The sequence below is a fragment of the Talpa occidentalis genome, unplaced genomic scaffold (genome assembly GCF_014898055.3).
Source record: "Talpa occidentalis isolate TD23 unplaced genomic scaffold, MPIMG_talOcc4v2.1 talOcc4.6, whole genome shotgun sequence".
NCBI lineage: Eukaryota > Metazoa > Chordata > Mammalia > Eulipotyphla > Talpidae > Talpa > Talpa occidentalis.
This window is the reverse complement of record NW_023604972.1, coordinates 77203686-77220515: the sequence shown is the minus strand read 5'-3', so window position 1 is coordinate 77220515 and position 16830 is coordinate 77203686. Positions and strand designations below refer to the sequence as shown.

The 16830-nt window shown below is 42.2% G+C and overlaps 2 protein-coding genes across 18 annotated transcripts in view; one reads left to right on the top strand and one right to left on the bottom strand.

Annotated features, from left to right (window-relative positions):
- Positions 1 to 8100: 8100 nt before the first annotated feature.
- On the bottom strand, positions 8101 to 11980 carry LOC119260397 (translation initiation factor IF-2-like). The gene is made up of 2 exons (XM_037529340.2): positions 11419 to 11980; positions 8101 to 9437 (listed from the first exon to the last, which is right to left on the bottom strand). Exons 1-2 carry the CDS (start codon positions 11978 to 11980, stop codon positions 9217 to 9219), a joined length of 783 nt encoding a protein of 260 aa, XP_037385237.1. The 3' UTR covers positions 8101 to 9216.
- Positions 10544 to 16830, top strand: part of PAM (peptidylglycine alpha-amidating monooxygenase) — a 329113-nt gene continuing 322826 nt past the window's right edge. For 14 of the 17 annotated variants that reach the window (XM_037530112.2, XM_037530123.2, XM_037530122.2 and 11 more), the window contains exon 1: positions 11060 to 11108. The gene's annotated coding sequence lies outside the window, so the exon portion shown is untranslated. Of the gene's footprint in view, positions 10773 to 10804; positions 10821 to 11059; positions 11109 to 11708; positions 11728 to 16830 lie in introns of those variants that run through there. The other 3 variants (XM_054688174.1, XM_054688177.1, XM_054688175.1) reach the window with 3 other exon arrangements.

The window sequence follows — 16830 nt, the reverse complement described above, 5'->3', positions numbered from 1 at the left end:
CTGTGCTCAGGTGAATTTAAGTAATGGTTCCTGATTTTGAGGTTTGTACATCAAAAGATAACTAACTGTATAAGGCAATATATGTTCAGCACCAAAAATTCTGTGAGAGAAGAGGATCATAGAATGCTAAAATGACCTGGAATGACTTCCTAAACAGTTCTTGAATGACAGGGAGCACTGAGTTCACAGGATAGAGAGCTGAGGTCCTTACATAAAGGGAGGCACCCAAGCTGAGACTTGCAAACATGCAGTAACAGTGAGTTTGGAAGATGGAAGATCAACTAGAGCAAAGAGTCCTTCAGCCACCGGGTGAGTGATAAAGGAGAAAAGGAAGACTGGGGTCAAAATGTGGAGGTTTCTCATGTGAGGTCTCTCATGACAAGTCACAGACCCAGAGAATCATCCATTGAAGGAACAGTGATGATGATCATGTCTAAAGTGGTGATCAGGTGACAACTACAGAATGATTTCCTCTCAAACACCCATGATAAATTATCAAGTTAGGACACTGGCCTTTCCCCCTTGCATACATCATGACTTGCTATAATACGAACCCCAAAATTGGTTTTTATTAATGACTGAATAACATACTCTTCATGCTAGGAAACTTTAGGAAGTGCAGATGAAAATGTGCAAGAAAGGTACATAGACCCCTGGCCGCTGGCGAGGGTCCCACATGGCACGCAGACCTCTTGTGCCGCCCCCTGCTCCCCTCAGCAGTGTATCTTATCCGTCTGCCTGTTCTGTTCCCCACTCTGGCTCTGGTGAATTCTCTCACCCTCCCGCGCTTCTGACTGTACCCAGTGCTTGTATAAATAAATAAATAAATCTTTAAAAAAAAAAAAAAGAAAGGTACATAAAAAGGTGAATATCACTGGACTTTGAAAAATAGGTAGTGTTTAGGAATCAGAAAGGAAAGGGATAAATTCTGGGTAAGAACAAATTAGGAGCAAAAGTTCAAAGGCAAAAACAAATATATTTAAGGAAAAAAAACTATATAGATAGTCTATTTAGCAGAAAGTCGTCATTGAAAATGATGAAAACGAAAACCCTTGAAAAAGTGTCAAAAGACTTTGTATATGTTGATGTAGACATTAAGGCTGCTATGGTAGTTTGTATATAGTATATAGAGTAAATTAATATTTAGGATTTGAGGAAAACATGTTCAAAGCAGCATTTTAAGAAAACAAAATAATTGATAGTGAACAAGATAGACTAATTTGGAGAAAACCTGGAGGCAGAAACACCAGTTAAGAGTATTTTTAATTGGAAGAGTGATAAGTAGAAGTGTAAATAATGAAGCTAAAATTAGTGCAACCACTGAGGAAAATGATTGACATTATCTGGCAAAGCTGCACTGGCACTATACCCCACAATTCTGCTCCTTGCTATAGACCCTAAAGAAATTCTTCACATGGACACCAGAAAAACATGCATACAAATGTTTGCTATAGTAGTATTTGTATTAGTAACATCTTGGAAACCTCTCAAATCTTCATTAAGAGTAGAATAAATATATACATACAGAGCAATGAAAATGAGTGAACTGCAACCCCATCAACAATGTAAGAACCAGAAAACATAATGTTGACTGGGGGAAAAAACAATTCACAAAAGAATATATATATTTTCTAGTTGTTATGGCAACAATTCACAATATATATGTAAATTTATTTGTGTGTATATATTTAAAATCTTTTTTTGTAAATTGTTTTGATAGTACGATTGTTTTATTTTTGTAAAATTTAAAAGACCATGAAATAACGATATTTTGTTCAGGAAAACATACGAATGTGAAAAACGTATACGAATGGTAAAGGAATGATAATAAAGTAGCTATTATTTACTTCTGGGGAAAAAGGCATGTATGCTGGAGGATAAGCCTTTGTCATAAGTTTTTCTGAGATTCTGTCAATGTTATATTTCTTAACCAAGGTGTGAATATTTGAGTTTATTTTGTTATTAATTTTATATACCTTTTGGTACTTGTGATCTATATAGAAGTAAAAAGTTGAAAACAAACTTGATCTAGGGTAATAATAATGGGCATATAAGGAAATGTGATTCATGGTTCAGTCATTTGGGTAAGATTAGAACATGAGTTAATTTTTACTCGATTGCAAGTGCACAGGATAAACTATGCAAATCAAAAATGCTTTAAAACTATAACAGTTGACCCTTGAACAGCACAGGTTTGAATTTATATGCAGATTATTTTTAATTTTTTCTCTTCAGCTTGTTAGAATGAAGATGACAAGAAGGAAGGCATTTGTGATGTCCACTTATGATTTTCTTAATAACATTTTCTTTTCTGTAGCTTATTTTATTCTAATACAGGTTTAATACATATAACATCCAAAATATGTATTAGTTGATTGTTTATATTATCACTAAAGCCATCTTGTCTACAGCCCACTATTAGAAGTAAGAGTCAAAAGTTATGCAGAGATAGTCAGGTTGGCACCCCCAGTACTTGCATTGTTCAAAGGTAAATTTGAATTTAAAATGAAGGAATAACAATTCTAAAAGTCCATAGTCTAGGAATTTTGACAAAGGGTGGCTTGGTAGATAAGATAGAAGTCATGAACTGCTGAGCCTGCTAGAACACTATAATACAGTAAGGCTCTCCATACTGTAACATGTTGTCCTTCCATTACACTTTTCTTCTGTTCCACAATTTCCATACAGATTCCATACTGATTTGTTGACTAGTTATGGAATATCTCTTTTACTTTCCCCAAAATATTCATAGAAAATAAAAATTTATGATATGACCCCCCTCTCAAATTTCCTCCCTTTTCATCATTCTTTATCCAATATTTATTCAGACTAAATATTAATCCCATAAGCAGCACTTGGATCTAAAGATGAAAAGGTAGGGCCTCCCCGGTGGCGCAGCGGTTGAGCGCTGGGTTGTGAAGCTGCCCGCAGCCTCTGCAGTGCCGGTTCGATCCCCGGCTGCTCCCCGGCCACCGGAGGAGGGTCCCACATGGTGCGCAGACCTCTCCTGCCGCCCGCTGCTCCCCTCAGCAGTGTACTTCGGTCCTTCTGCCTGTTCTGCTCCCCGCTCTGGCTCTGGTGAATTCTCTCGCCCTCCCGCGCTTCTGCCTATGCCCAGTGCTTGTATAAATAAATAAATAAATAAATCTTTAAAAAAAAAAATCCCACTATTTAAAAAAAAAAAAAAAAAAATAAAGATGAAAAGGTAAAGTCCCTAGATTTCATCCTGGATTTGTGCATGTATTACTATTTAATTGCTGTGAGAACAAATTTAGCAGCTTAGAACATAATTTTTCTAAAAATCTGATAGCTCTGAAGGTCATAAACCAAAAATGAGTCTCACCAGGCCAAAACCAAATTGTTGACAGAGCTGCATTTTTTCCTGGAGAGTCCAGAAATGCATCCATAGCTTTGCTCATTTAGGCAGTTGGAAAACCAGTTTCTTGGGGATGCAGACTGAAGATCTCATTTCTTGCTGTCTGTTGCCCTACACCCTTGTCTTCAAAGTGAGAAAAGGCAGTTGAGTACTTCATATGCCATGTCTCTTCTGCCTCTTCATCATTAAATCTTTCTGGCCAGCTTCCTGCCTTTCTCCCAGTCTTTCAAGGACTCATGTTATTAGACTGGATGCACCTGGATAATTCAGAAACCAACCCCCCATAACAAGGTCCTTTTGACATGTTAAGTAACATGGCTCTAGAGATTGGGGGATGGACTTTTTTAAAAAAACATTTGTTTTTTTGTACAAGCACTGGGTACAGTCAGAAGCATGGGAAGGTGAGAGAGTTCACCAGAGCCACAGCAGGGAACAGAACAGGCAGACTGACGAAATACACTGCTGAGGGGAGCAGCGGGCTTGGCAGGAGAGGTCTGTGCACCATGTGGGACCCTCACCGGCTGCTAGGGATCGAACTGGTGCTGCAGAGGCTGCGGGCAGTTTCGCAGCCCAGTGCTCAACCACTGCGCCACCGGAGAGGCCCTGGGGATGAACATTTTTAGAGGCAGTTATTCTATCTATTACAATGGATTTTTTTGGGGGGGGGGTAAAATACAAAACAAAAGGCACATTCTTATTAATGTGTAGCTATGGAGCACTGATGGATAGAGCAGTCATGGTAAGAAGGGATGTAGGAAAGAAAACTATCATTGGATTCAGTATATTTGCTCAATTTGCTGGGGGTGGGCGGATATAATTGAGAAGCATAGCAGAGTGCCTGACACATAGTAAGCACTCAATAAATAGGAGATCTTCTATAATGGGAATGAATGCTTTTTAGTAATCCCACAAGAGGTGGTTTCTCTTTCACATTCAAATAGTAATTCAATCCTCCACCCAGTTTGATTGACAGGAAGGCCCCCCTTTTATCTTTTCCTCTGAGGCAATTCAAGGATCATTACTAGAATTCCTCCTTGCCTCTCTCTCTCTTGGTGCTGCTACCAGGGGTTGCTCTGTAAGTCACACCACCATCATTTCCCTCTGCTGCAGTTGTTGCAATCATCTCTCACAGCCCTTCCCAAGCACTGACCCTCACTGTTTAGTTCATTCTCCAAAGCTCAGCGAAGACATGGCCATGAGAAAGTGACTACAATGCAGGCAGGGAAACAAACTTGGATATTCATCACTACTGTTCACAGAGACCATTGCCTGCACCCCTACATAATGGACTCCTCTGGACAATTTCTCTCTCATTGCTCTACTGCTGAGCAAAATCTGGCTGCCACAGACCAGAGCAGGCTTTGTTCAGTAGGCTTGAAATGTTCAGGCATTCCGTACCTCTGGATCCTTTCTTGAGGAGGTTCTGATTTTATCTCAGAAGAGTAAAAATGCCCACTGGTGCATGCTCCCTGAACAACACCCTCTTACAAAGGGCTAAAGCAGTTTGGCATCTTAAGCAGCAAGGAAATGCTGGCATTAAAAAGAGTTGTTTCTTGAGCCTCCGTGGTAGCGCAGGGGTTAAAGTCTCATTGCTATCAAGCTATCACCAGCCTTGGGGGCATGAGTTCAATTCCAGGCCAGGTTGCTGCCCCCTATGGCTCAGCAGACCTCTTGCCTAGCCTGCTGCTCACCTCAGCAGTGTATATCAGTAGATCTCCCTGTTCTGCTCCCCATTCTGTCTCTGGTGAATTCTTCACCCTCCCCCGCCCCCGCCCTGGTATAGACCCCAGTTCTTGCATGCATAAATAAAATTAATCTAAAAAAAAGAGGGAAAGAAAATAGTTGTTTATTGTATCCACCAATATTTCAAAAACATGGAGGTCTAATTTCAAAACCTTTACTTGCATTAATTTTTGCACTTCCCCCCATATAGCAATCTCACATTATTTTTGAAGGAAACTCACAGTCCTTTCTAGGCCAGCTTCTCACTGTGTACTGGAAAAACTGAAACCCAGAGAGGTGGAGTTATTTGCCTGTCACACAACTCATTAGCAATAAATACACAATAATGAGAATCAGGTATTCTAACTTTCTATATGCTACTTTGAGAAGCATTTTTCAATTCACGATAAAAAAACAAACATTTCCAACACCTTTATGTGGTTTCTTTTGCTGCTAAGCAGAACTGGAAATCTCTGTCATTCTTTATACATCTGGGGATTTTTCTTGTTGAAACCTAATCTCCAGTGCCATCCTACCAAGAACCTAAAATATATATGCAAATCTACAGCTGCAAAATGAAATGAAAATACAAATATGATGAGAAAGAAAACTATTTGTGTAACAAATATACTTAATTTCATTTTTTCAAGTCACTGAAAAGAAACTAAATGCTATGACAAAGGATGTAGATTATGCCTTTTGAAAATAGCATTGGTCATGTTTCCAATAAAAGTATTACATGCTCATTTTGGAAAATCCAGAACAGTATAATACATCTTTTTTTTAATGGAACAAAATTAAGATCATACATTCAAATATTTTCAAAGAATCTAGTAGTCTTAATTTTATTTACATGCGTTAATAACTTTTTATGTATTTTTCACTTGAAAAATATGCAAGACCCCCCCTTTTATTAAGAAATTGAATTAGTCTATCTGATGAGAAATTAACTGAAATTCTTGTGGAGCAAAAATGGAGACCATGATTTCCAGAAATGTTTGGTAATTTACTGGCTCTTTTAGCTGATATCTCTGCCACACCAACTTCTTACACTGCTAGTAACCTCTACAAATAAAGCAGTTCAGAAAAGCAATATTTACATGAACTTTACCTTGTAATCTATGTGGTCTTGTCAAATACTGTTAGACTATTCAACAATACATCAATTTCAATATATCCATTTCTTATCAACTAATGTTCTTCCTATACTCCCCTAATCGTACCTTACTCTACTTACTCTATCACATTAAATCATGTATAAGGAATGTTTTCATGGTTTACATCATATTATATTTAACCTATCATGTTTTCTCTTGGGGTTAGATTAATTTCATTCTACAAGCATTTCAAAGTATTAACTACTTATGTGAAATCACTGGCAGCATTTTAACACTCCTTTTTCAGAATCAAATATTTGGTTTTTCATTAGTGCTGAATCTGCATAAAATTGATGACCTTGGTTGTCCTTGTAATTATTTCACTTCTAAACCTTGGACTTCATAGAAAGAATTAATTATAGCATATATTTTTTAACTGCTAAATTGGATAATGGTTTAATAGCTCAAGGGGATTACTTGCAGGAATTTGACTTATAAGATTCAATTTCCCCCAAGTCTGTTTTTCTGCAGTGATCTATGGCTTTGCTTTCAGTAACAAATCCAAATGAGGGTAGGGCATGGATTTTCATTGTAAGCCAACCTTGCAAACGTAACCGGAAGCCTAGGTATACAGGCAAAGCATAATAGAACATAATATGGAAAGGTTCACCTAAATTCAGAAAATTGTTATACAAAATGAGCAACTTTCTTGATTGAAAAAATAAATTAAAAACTGTACCTATAAGGTAGATCAATTCATATTAAATAATGTATTAAAAATATTAGTTTTATTTTCATATGCTAGGTGTTTATAATCTCAGTGATTTCCCTGACTGCACATAAAAACACCTTCTGAGGAATTAAATGAAAATCTATCTTCAAGCACTGTCCCTAGAGAGTCTTGCTTCTTTTGGTCTGGGGCTGGGTTGAAGCATCAGAATTTTTAAAACTCTCCAGATGATTCTAATGCATAGAAAATATTGAGAATCACTGTGTATAACTATGAGGACTGAAATGTATTTTCTCTCCTGAATAAAGGGATTGTGCAAAATTAGAACCAATTCCTGGGGACTGTGGGATACATGAATCATAATTAGGCCCTCTAAGTGTCAACCACAGTCTGGGCAGGGAACACCTGTGGAGTTAAGAATTAAAAATGAATGATGCCCTTTGTACTGTAATGATAATACATCCTACTCTCTGGGAAACTATTAAAATACTCTCCTTAAGAATTTTTTTTTGAAGTCTATTTTAAAGTGTCATAAGAAAAAGTAATATGAGGTAGTCTAGAAAGCTGTATGTACTTAACTAGCAGAGTTTTCTGCAAAATATTTTGGTATTTTATTTATGTGTACCCCATGCAGTGAAAGGGGAGAATGGGAATTTGCCTGCAAATAGAAAGAGCTTTCACATTTGCATTACATCAAGGAAGTTTGACTCGGCCTAACTACCTCTTATTGCACGTTTCAAATCTTGAGGTCTGTTTGATACATAAAATTTATGAGTCAAGCTTCATTTAAATGATAATTTATGTGTTTAGAATGCCATTTCTAGCCTTGTTCTTAGATACACCCCTGGAGCTGATCAGAGTGTGGCGGTTCCTTTGTTGTCAGGGGAAACTTCACATTCACATTCTTTCTAAAGGGATTAGTAAAGGAAGACAAGAAAATAGCCCCTTAGTGTTTCTGCCAGTTAATGGGGACATTTTTCCTCCTATATATATCATGATAAGTAATTGAATTAGTACTCCAGTAGGAAAAGGTTTGTTATTTCATACTCCTATAGTTTTTTCTTAATACCATGAAATTAAAGACATGCCAGCATGGAGCTGCATATTCCTGATCACTTTCAAATAAGCAATGTAGTTTATTATTTCTTTTTTTGTGCTTTTATAGCACACGCTGTGCAAGATAATTGACTCCATGACAGATGTCTATATATAAGAGGAAAATTTATTTAGGAAGGAAAACACATATGTTAGTTTAATAGGGGACTATTCATTATGTGGCTCACAAGGTGCTTTTTGACTACTTGTAAATTGAAATTAATATTTTCTCTTGTTCTAAATATGTAGAAGCAAATCTGACTGTTTTATATGACCAATTTGAAGTTTATTCTTCTATATGAATGCTACCTTCTGTTCTCCATCAAGGATGAGTGCTCTTACATAATGTTTGAAGTGCTGTGGAATGACAAAGAATGCACTTTCATGTCCTTCCAGATACGTCTGTAGGCCTGCACATTCTCCAAGTCGTCCAGGATAAGATCTGTCTCTCCAATCCATAATATAGTGTAAAGATAACAGGACAGGGAAGATTCTCCATAGACATTTCTGCACAAAAATGCCACTTTTTTCCAGGACAAACACGAGAGGGCAATAGCATCTTAAGTCCCTAGCACTTTTGTAAGGTAGTTTGGTTTGGGGAACTGGCAACATTCAGTAGAAAAGGCTGACGGCAAATTGAAAATAGAGGAGGCTTGTCTGTCTCTACTGATTTTGCAGCTCTGCCTGAAACCAATTCTGCTGCCTATAAATGAACCTTCCCCTTCTTTTAGCTACAGGAATTTTTCCCAGGAAAAAACTGGACCTTTTGTCCCCATTAGTTGATTGGATACTTTTTGCAATAAGATTGCACTATTAATATAAAATTAAAGTATCTAATAGATACAGAGAGATTTCCATATATTGAAAAGATGAAAGTTTAATAATGTTCTATTCAAGAGACAGAACCTTTTCTTTAATGGGAAAAGGAGAAACCTTTTACTCATGCATGTCTCTTGCCTCTTGAACTTTCAATGGCTTAGCCTTTTGTACACTAGAGGAAATAAGGGAAAAGACAGGAGATTTTTATAATTAAATGGGAGGTAGCCTTTACCACAGTAAAACCGGGACACTAAGGCCAGTTTTGTAATGACACCTCCAGACTGCAAAGCCAAGCTTAGGTGAGGTGGAAACCTTCAGTCAGGAGAAAGGAGCCTTTTCACCTTCACCAGGGAAGTGGAGGTAGTTGACTCCACTTCCTAAGCCTGTGCTAAGCTTGTGTGCTTAGTGGCTACTCTGCAACAGACTGGGAGGCTGCCCTGAGATTGTAACGTCTGGCCTCTAGTTTTCTTTGGCTGTGGCTTCCTCAGGCACACTGGCTCCTGGTTTGCACAGCTGAAGCGATGGCTGTGCCCTCCAGGATCTTGAGGTCTTGAGAGAAGGCTGCCTTCAGGTAACATTGCAAGTGTTGTCTCCGCCACTGGTTCAAATTTTAAGATAAAAACGTTGTCACTCAGTGAACAGGAAAATTATCTTGACATAAAAAATGTACCAAATTGAACTTAAAAATAACTACCATGTCCTTAGGACTCCTAGCCCTTCCCCATTTCCTTTTCCTTTCACCCAAAGTGACTTTTTATTTAAGGGAGGATCCCAGATGTTTGTGTTATTAATAATCCAGGCCAGGATGGAGGGATAAATAGCTTAAGGGACCCCTAAAGCTGAAGAGCAGTTGCTGAGCAGTGAAGTGATCCAGTTGTCTTCTAGTATCTTGTCAGTGACCATTTCTTTCCAGGATGACTTTCTCATCTTTGACCAAGAGCTTAGTGGTGGTGGTGGTGGTGGTGGTGGTGGGTGGTGTGTGTGTGTGGTGGGGGGGGTCACCCAGCTGTCCTTGGAATTTAGACTGGGAAGTGGAGTGGGTGAAGGCAAGTTCTGAAGTGTATCCTGAACTTTCCAATGCCCCAGGACTATTCTGTTCGGGGTCTTTTGGGACATTCCTAGCATTGGCTTCCCTATGGAAACCAGAATGGGATTTTCTTTCTAGGAATGCCCCCCATGGCTGCAGTGCTTGGCCTCTTTCGCTGAGGTCTCTCTCCCACCTGCCAGTTACATGAGCCCTTTCCAACACAGCCTTCAGTCCACTGGCTTTTCCTTCAACGTTTTCATTAGCATCCTCCCTTGTCCCCAACCCTCTCTCTTCCCTAAGTTAGGACTCAGTAAGAGTTGCTGCCAGGAAAGACCAAGTTTAGGGGTGAAATGATCAGAACGTATGTGCTGAGGGATGTGCAGACAGAAGTGGGACGCCAGACTAGGGAAGGGGGTTCCTGCCAGGTTTGGGGTGTGGGCAGGGAAGCACTACGCAGACCCCAGTAAGGTGGCCTGAATCCAGTGACCCAGCCGGTGTGTATGTGTGTGTGTAAATTGCACGTTTTTCACAGTTTCAACCCCGGTGTCCAGCTGCCAGTCCCACACACTCTTTGCAGGACCCCGCAACCAGCGGCAGGGGCAGGGGGAGGGGTCTTTAGTTCTCCAGGGAAATGTCCTCCCAGCCCCGCGCCGGGCGGAGGGAGAGTCGGACATTTTCCTTGGCCTTTCTCTGGGCAGCTGGCGCGGTCACCTCTCAGGGCTGCTTTTAGGGACACGGACTGGGGCGGGGCAAAGGAAGACTTTCACCCTGGCGTTCAGCCCCTTTCCCGACTCTCACGGAGGAGAGTTGCAGCTCGCGGCCTCCTCTTGGCCGCACGTGCGTCCACAGCACCCACGACCAGCGACCCCCGCAGGGACGCGCCGGGAAGCCGCGCGCCGCCAGGAGGTGACTCCGTGGGGACCGAGATCCCATGCCCCGCGGCCCCCGCACCCGGTGGGCAGGGACGGGGCGGAGGCGGCGAGTGCGGGGCGGGTGCGGGCAGCGGGGCGCGGCGGGGCCGCCCCGCGGGAGGGGCTGGCGCTGTCCCCGGAGCCCCGGGCGAGCCGCGGACTGGGCAGGGCCGCGAGCGCCCGGGAAGGGGGAGCCCCCGCCGCCGCCGCGTGCTCAGCCTGTCCCCGCCCCGGGAGCCGGAGCCTCCCCACAACTAACTCCGCCCGCCGCGCCCGCAGCCGCGCCGCCGCCGGCCCCGGCTTCCGTCCCGGACCGTGCCCGGCCGCGCAGGTTGGTGCCGCGCCGCGGGGCGCGCAGGGCGAGGGCGGGGGCGGGGGCGCGGGAGGGGCCGGGAAGTTGGGCAGCTGCCGGGCAGGCACCGGGACCCCGCACCCCGGGCTCCCCCGGCGTCCCGGCGCCCCGGGCGGTGGCGATTTTCCTCCCGGGCTGCTCGCGTTGCGGGATCCGGCGCCGCGGCCAGGGAGGGTCTCGGGGACCGAACCGGCTTCTCACGCCCCACACGTCCCAGGGACCCCCGTCCCCACCAGCGCCAAGGCCTTGGCAGTGTGTGAGGGGTCACCCTTCCCTCCAGTCCTCTCACCTTGCACTTCTCCTTGCGACGAAGTGTTCGCGTATTCCTCGCCGCGGCCGTCTCCAACTTGCAGGACTCTCCATAACGGGGAGCCGGGGAGCGAGACTCCCCCGTTACCAGGCCCGCCCCTCGGACTCGTTCTGGGGCGAGGTCGGGGTGGCCGGGCTGTGGGGAGGGGCCGCGCTGGAGTGGCGCCCGGGGGCGCTTGAGTAGCGGGGAGCGCCGGGAAGAGGTGGGGGTGCCCGTGCCCGTCCTTGCGGGGCTCCGCTCTCCTCCCTGCGGTTTGGCCGGCCTCGGAGCGTGACACGCCGGCGAAGGGTGAGCCCAGGGGCGGGTTGAAAGTATTCAGCGATGGAGTTAAATCGGGACTCGAGCTGGTGTCAGTCACCTTCGCGTTTGCGTGGCCTTGAGACACTCGGGCCCTCGGCGTCCCGTCGGCGACCTGCGCGAGGCTCTGCCCAGCGCCCCGGGTGCTTCTGACGACCACGGATGGGCTTCGGCGTGTTGCTGGCTTTTGAGCCCTGGTTTCTGGTCTCGTGAAACTGCCTCGTGGCAGGTCCTGTGTTCTCATCATCTGAGTTCAGGTCCTTAACTGACTTGTAGTTATGTCTCTCCAGGTGATTTGACCTGTGGCTTTGTTGGGGTGAAAGACTCAAGTTGCTGGATGTGATCATTAATGTTCGCAGTGGAAATCGTCTCTTTCCCACTGAAGTGCAAAGCTGTGAATTTGACTCACATCTTTCTATGGTCATAGAAATTCAAATAACATAAGATTGGTCCCTTTTGGGAAATAAGAACTTTATTTGCAGATGTTTGCCAATCTTTTTCGGTTTCTCTTCCGGCTAAAGTGCAGATTTCGATTTGCTGCTAATTTTATTTTTTTTTTTAAGATTTATTTATTTATTTATTTATACAAGCACTGGGTACAGTCAGAAGCGCGGGAGGGTGAGAGAATTCACCAGAGCCAGAGCGGGAACAGAACAGGCAGACCGAGAAGTACACTGCTGAGGGGAGCAGCGGGCGGCAGGAGAGGTCTGCTGTGCCAGGTGGGACCCTCGCCTGTGGCTGGGGATCGAACCGGCGCTGCAGAGGCTGCGAGCAGCTTCCCAACCCAGCTCTCAACCGCTGTGCCACTGGGGAGGTCCTGCTGTTAATTTTAATAATTCAAGAAATAGGCTTTCATTTTAGTAAAATAAGTTCAGCTACTTAGCTCAAAGGACATGTGCCTTATCGTTTGTAAATTTTCAGTGGTTAATAAGATTCAATTACTTTATGAAAACAGGTAAATGGCCGATAGTCACTTCAGATTTGATATTAAATAGCTAAGTCCTGTCATTCATGAATACCTGACTTAATAGACATGTCATGAGTTTCTGTATTGTGCAATGCAGAGTGCTCTGTGCTTCAAAATATAGAAAATATAGAATGTAGAATAAGTTCCTTGTCTTAAGGGGGATCCCAAATTAAAGTTTTTTTTTATTTCATATTTTTACATGATCATCAAGTATATTTTAATCACTACATATGGCAAGTAGAATGCCATCAAAAATATCTTATCGAAGGCCCATTAAGGTCATTTTTGGTGAATCTACTGAATAGATTGGAACAAATAACATCTTTTGCTAAACCAATGTTTTCTGAAAGAAAATTTCAAAAATTTCTGCTCCATCAACTGAGAGACATTCTTGGGAATAAAACAAATTCTGTATTTTCAGAATGAAAGCTCAGAAAAGTATGCCAACCTGTATGATGTGGTAATCAAATGTTAAAAGCTATAGAAATTTTATTTCTAATTTAGTCAGAAAGCTAATTTATGGTACCTCTACACAATTTTTCCCCCACAACTTCTTGAGAAAGGAAATTATAATGTCTTGGAAAAAATAAGGGGGTTGAATATAATATTTTTAATAAGTAGAAACTTGAATACTTTAAAGATCAAGTGGGCCCTGAATTGACTGGAAATTTGACTTAAAAAGTTACAATATTGTTAGTGAGAGTTTTTTTTAACTATTTAAATTTTTTAAAAAAGATTTATTTATTTATGCATACAAGAACTGGGGTACCTGCCAGAGGTGTGTGTGTGTGGGGGGTGAGAGGATTCACCAGAGGCAGAGTGGGGAGCAGAACAAGTGGATCCACTGAAAGATACTGTTGAGGGGAGCAGTGGGTGAGACAGAAGAGGTCTGTTGCTCCATGTGGGTCACTTCCCTGGCCAGCGATCAAACTTGCACTGCAGTGACTGTGGACAGCTTCACAATGCTGTGTTTTAACCCCTTGCACCACCAGGACGTCCCAATGTTTAAAAGAATTGACTTGAGTGAAATGGTGGACAGAATTCTATCACAAAAAGATGACCAGAGTTCTTTCCTTCCACATTGAGTGGTATTTAGTGTGATTCAGTGACATCCCTTGTTCTCTTCCTGCTCCTAGGAAAAATTCTTCCATCTGCTGAGCTTTCCTAGCCAGCACTGTGTTTTGGAACTTTGATTCAACTCACACTCTGAGGCCAGGCAGGCTGAGGGACAACCCGAGGGATGTGAAGTTAACTTGACAGTTGGCCCTTTTGGCTCAGTATCTCTGTTTCTTTATTTGTGAAATGAGATTAAAGATCTTGTCACTGCCCTGGAAACTGTGTGATTTGGCATAATAGTCATGACTACTAAGCCAGAAAGCTTCTTGTGTGTATAAGAACTTTCTTTATTTCTTTAACACCTTTATTCAGTAAAAGCAAATTGTTAAACCACATACAAGTAGCTTAAAAGAAGGGCCCAGATTACAGTTGGTGGTGGGGCCTCCCTGGTGGCGCAAGGGGTTAAGAACCGTACTATGAAGCAATCCAAAACCTCTGCAGCAGGAGTTGGATCCGGGCTGGCCAGGGAGCAACCCACATGGCACAACAGACCTCTCCTGAGTTGTCGGCTGCTCCCCTCAGCAGTGTATTTTAGTGGATCTGCCTGTTCTATTCTCCACTCTGTCTCTGGTGAATCCTTTCACCCCCCCGCATCTCTGGCCTGTACCCCAGCTCTTGTTTGCATAAATAAATAAATCTTTAAAAAAGAAAGAAAGTTGGTGGTGGTGTCAAGTCTACTGGGATTAGGTTTGTCTTATCACCTACAATTTATTGTACTGAAGAAGATAATAAGGCCTCATCCTACCTAAGGTTGAATAATTAGTGGCAGAAGTAGAGCTTATAGTTCCTGTTGCCTCATAGTTAGATATATGGTTTCTCCTATTCCTGTATCATTTGGATCCATTAAAACTTACAGTGATAAATTGTATATGATTAGGAATTTTGACTTTGGGTTCTGATAAGCCTGGATTTGAGTCCTGTCTAGGCATTTACTTACTGATTTGGGTAAGTTACTTAACAATGAACATCCCTAATTTCTCATGTTCATAGTGGGAATAATTGTGGTCCCTAGCTAAAAAGGATTATAGTAAGGATTAAATGCACTAATCCATGTGAAGTAATTTGCACATGGCTTGTTATTTAGTACAAAGATACTACTCAAATAATTATTTCATTTTCTTGGGGTTGGAGGAAGCCATTTCAAAAGTTCAAATTAAAAAATACATGAATACATAAACAAATATCCCTCTAAATACTTTGAATTTGCTTTTCCTCAGCTGACTTTCATTTATTTAAGTTAACAAATATTTGAGTTTGTGTTGGGCCTTTTTCTAGGCATAGGCATATAATGAGGCACAAGACAGTCATGGTTACGCTTTTTATGACCTAAATGTCTGGGAGGGGAAGGAAATAGAAATTTTTTGATATTTGTGACTTCTGCCATGATGGGATAATGCAGAGAACTACAGAAGACATACAGCACAGAATGGTGAGGGGCCTGGGTGTGGATGGGTGACACAGAGTGCATCACTGCATCCTACTTGAGCTTGATGGTGGGCAGGGAAAACTTCCCATGAAGGAATGAGCAATAGCACCTGACGAAGTTGAAGAATTAAAGAAGGTTCCAAGGGGTTAGAGAATGATGCATTAGAGTGGATGTCAGGTAGATAATACGAGAGCAGGAGTGAACAATGTCGCTGTCTGGAGAACACAGCTATACCTAAAGGGAGCAGTAGATACTCAGCTCCAGCCAAGTGTTGGTAGGTTGGGATGCAGGTCAAGTATTACCAGATGCCATGATTCTTTTAATAGAAGCTTGAAGTTCTTATTTTATAGGTATGGAATCTCTCCAAATGTGAAATGACTCAAATGTTTTTTAAACTATAGTATGGTCCAAACCAGACACGCTTGTAGTTGGAATTCAACCCATGGGCCACTTAACGAACTCAGCATTTAAGGAAATAAGTTCAGTGTGGTCGAAGGAATGCGTCTTAGAAAAAGATGAAGGGAGTGCCCCAGGTAGGGACTCGGCCACATCATTCAGGGCCCGTGGACCTGGGTAGAATTCCATCCCAGGTTGGCTTTAATCCTAAGAGCAATGGGTGACATCAGAGACTGAAACATGAGGGATGCAAATGAGATTTGTGTTTACAAGGTATTTTCTGGCTATTGTATGGAGAATGCCTGGTAAGAGGCTTTAGTGGAAACTGGATCATCAATTAGGAAGCTATTGCAATAGTCTTCATAGCAATAGATAAACATTACCAGAAACGTATACAACCAGAAGAAGAAAGACGGGTGGATTCCAGAGGTGTGTAGGATGCTTCCACTGTAGGGAGATAAGTCTCCATTAATCACTCAGGTTCTGTCTCTCCAGGGAGCAGAGGCAATGACTGTTTCTATTCCAGACAGCCTTTTAAATGGCATTTGTATAACAAGGAGCCTTAGAAGATAGAGGTAGTTATTCCCTTGTGGAGCAAAGGGCAGGTAGGCTTATTGTCTAGTATAAAAGATCCAGTCCCTGATCTCAGGGTTCCCCTTCTGTAATGCAAGTCATTGAGGTTACAGGTATTACCTGTTCTCTTTGCATCATACTGTGGGCATTGGGTTTCAGGAAATGGGCACACTGCTACTCTTGCTACTATTATTCCTGCTATGGATATTCCTGCTACCGCTACTTCTATGAGTAACGTAGTCCTTTGTCTCTGACTTCAAAAGCTCTTCTCCCAGCATGTATGAAACTGACATGCTTATTTGTTAACTTTTAGGTCGGGAAAATCTCAGATCCTTCACAATTCTTTAATACCACAACTACTTTGTCCATTTAAATTTAAGTATAGGTTAATTCAAATAAAAATAAATTAATAAATTTAGTGAAATAGTCACATTTCCAGTACTTGATAGGCATATGTTGCTAGTGGCTACTACAGTGGGCAGAATAAATATTCAATATTTCTATGGCTACAGACAGTTCTGGACATTGTTGATTTCAAGCTTCAGATTTTCTTGTGTTTTGGGGTGAGTAGAATTGGTAGAGATTGTCTATTTTGACAGCATAAAAATAATGCTTG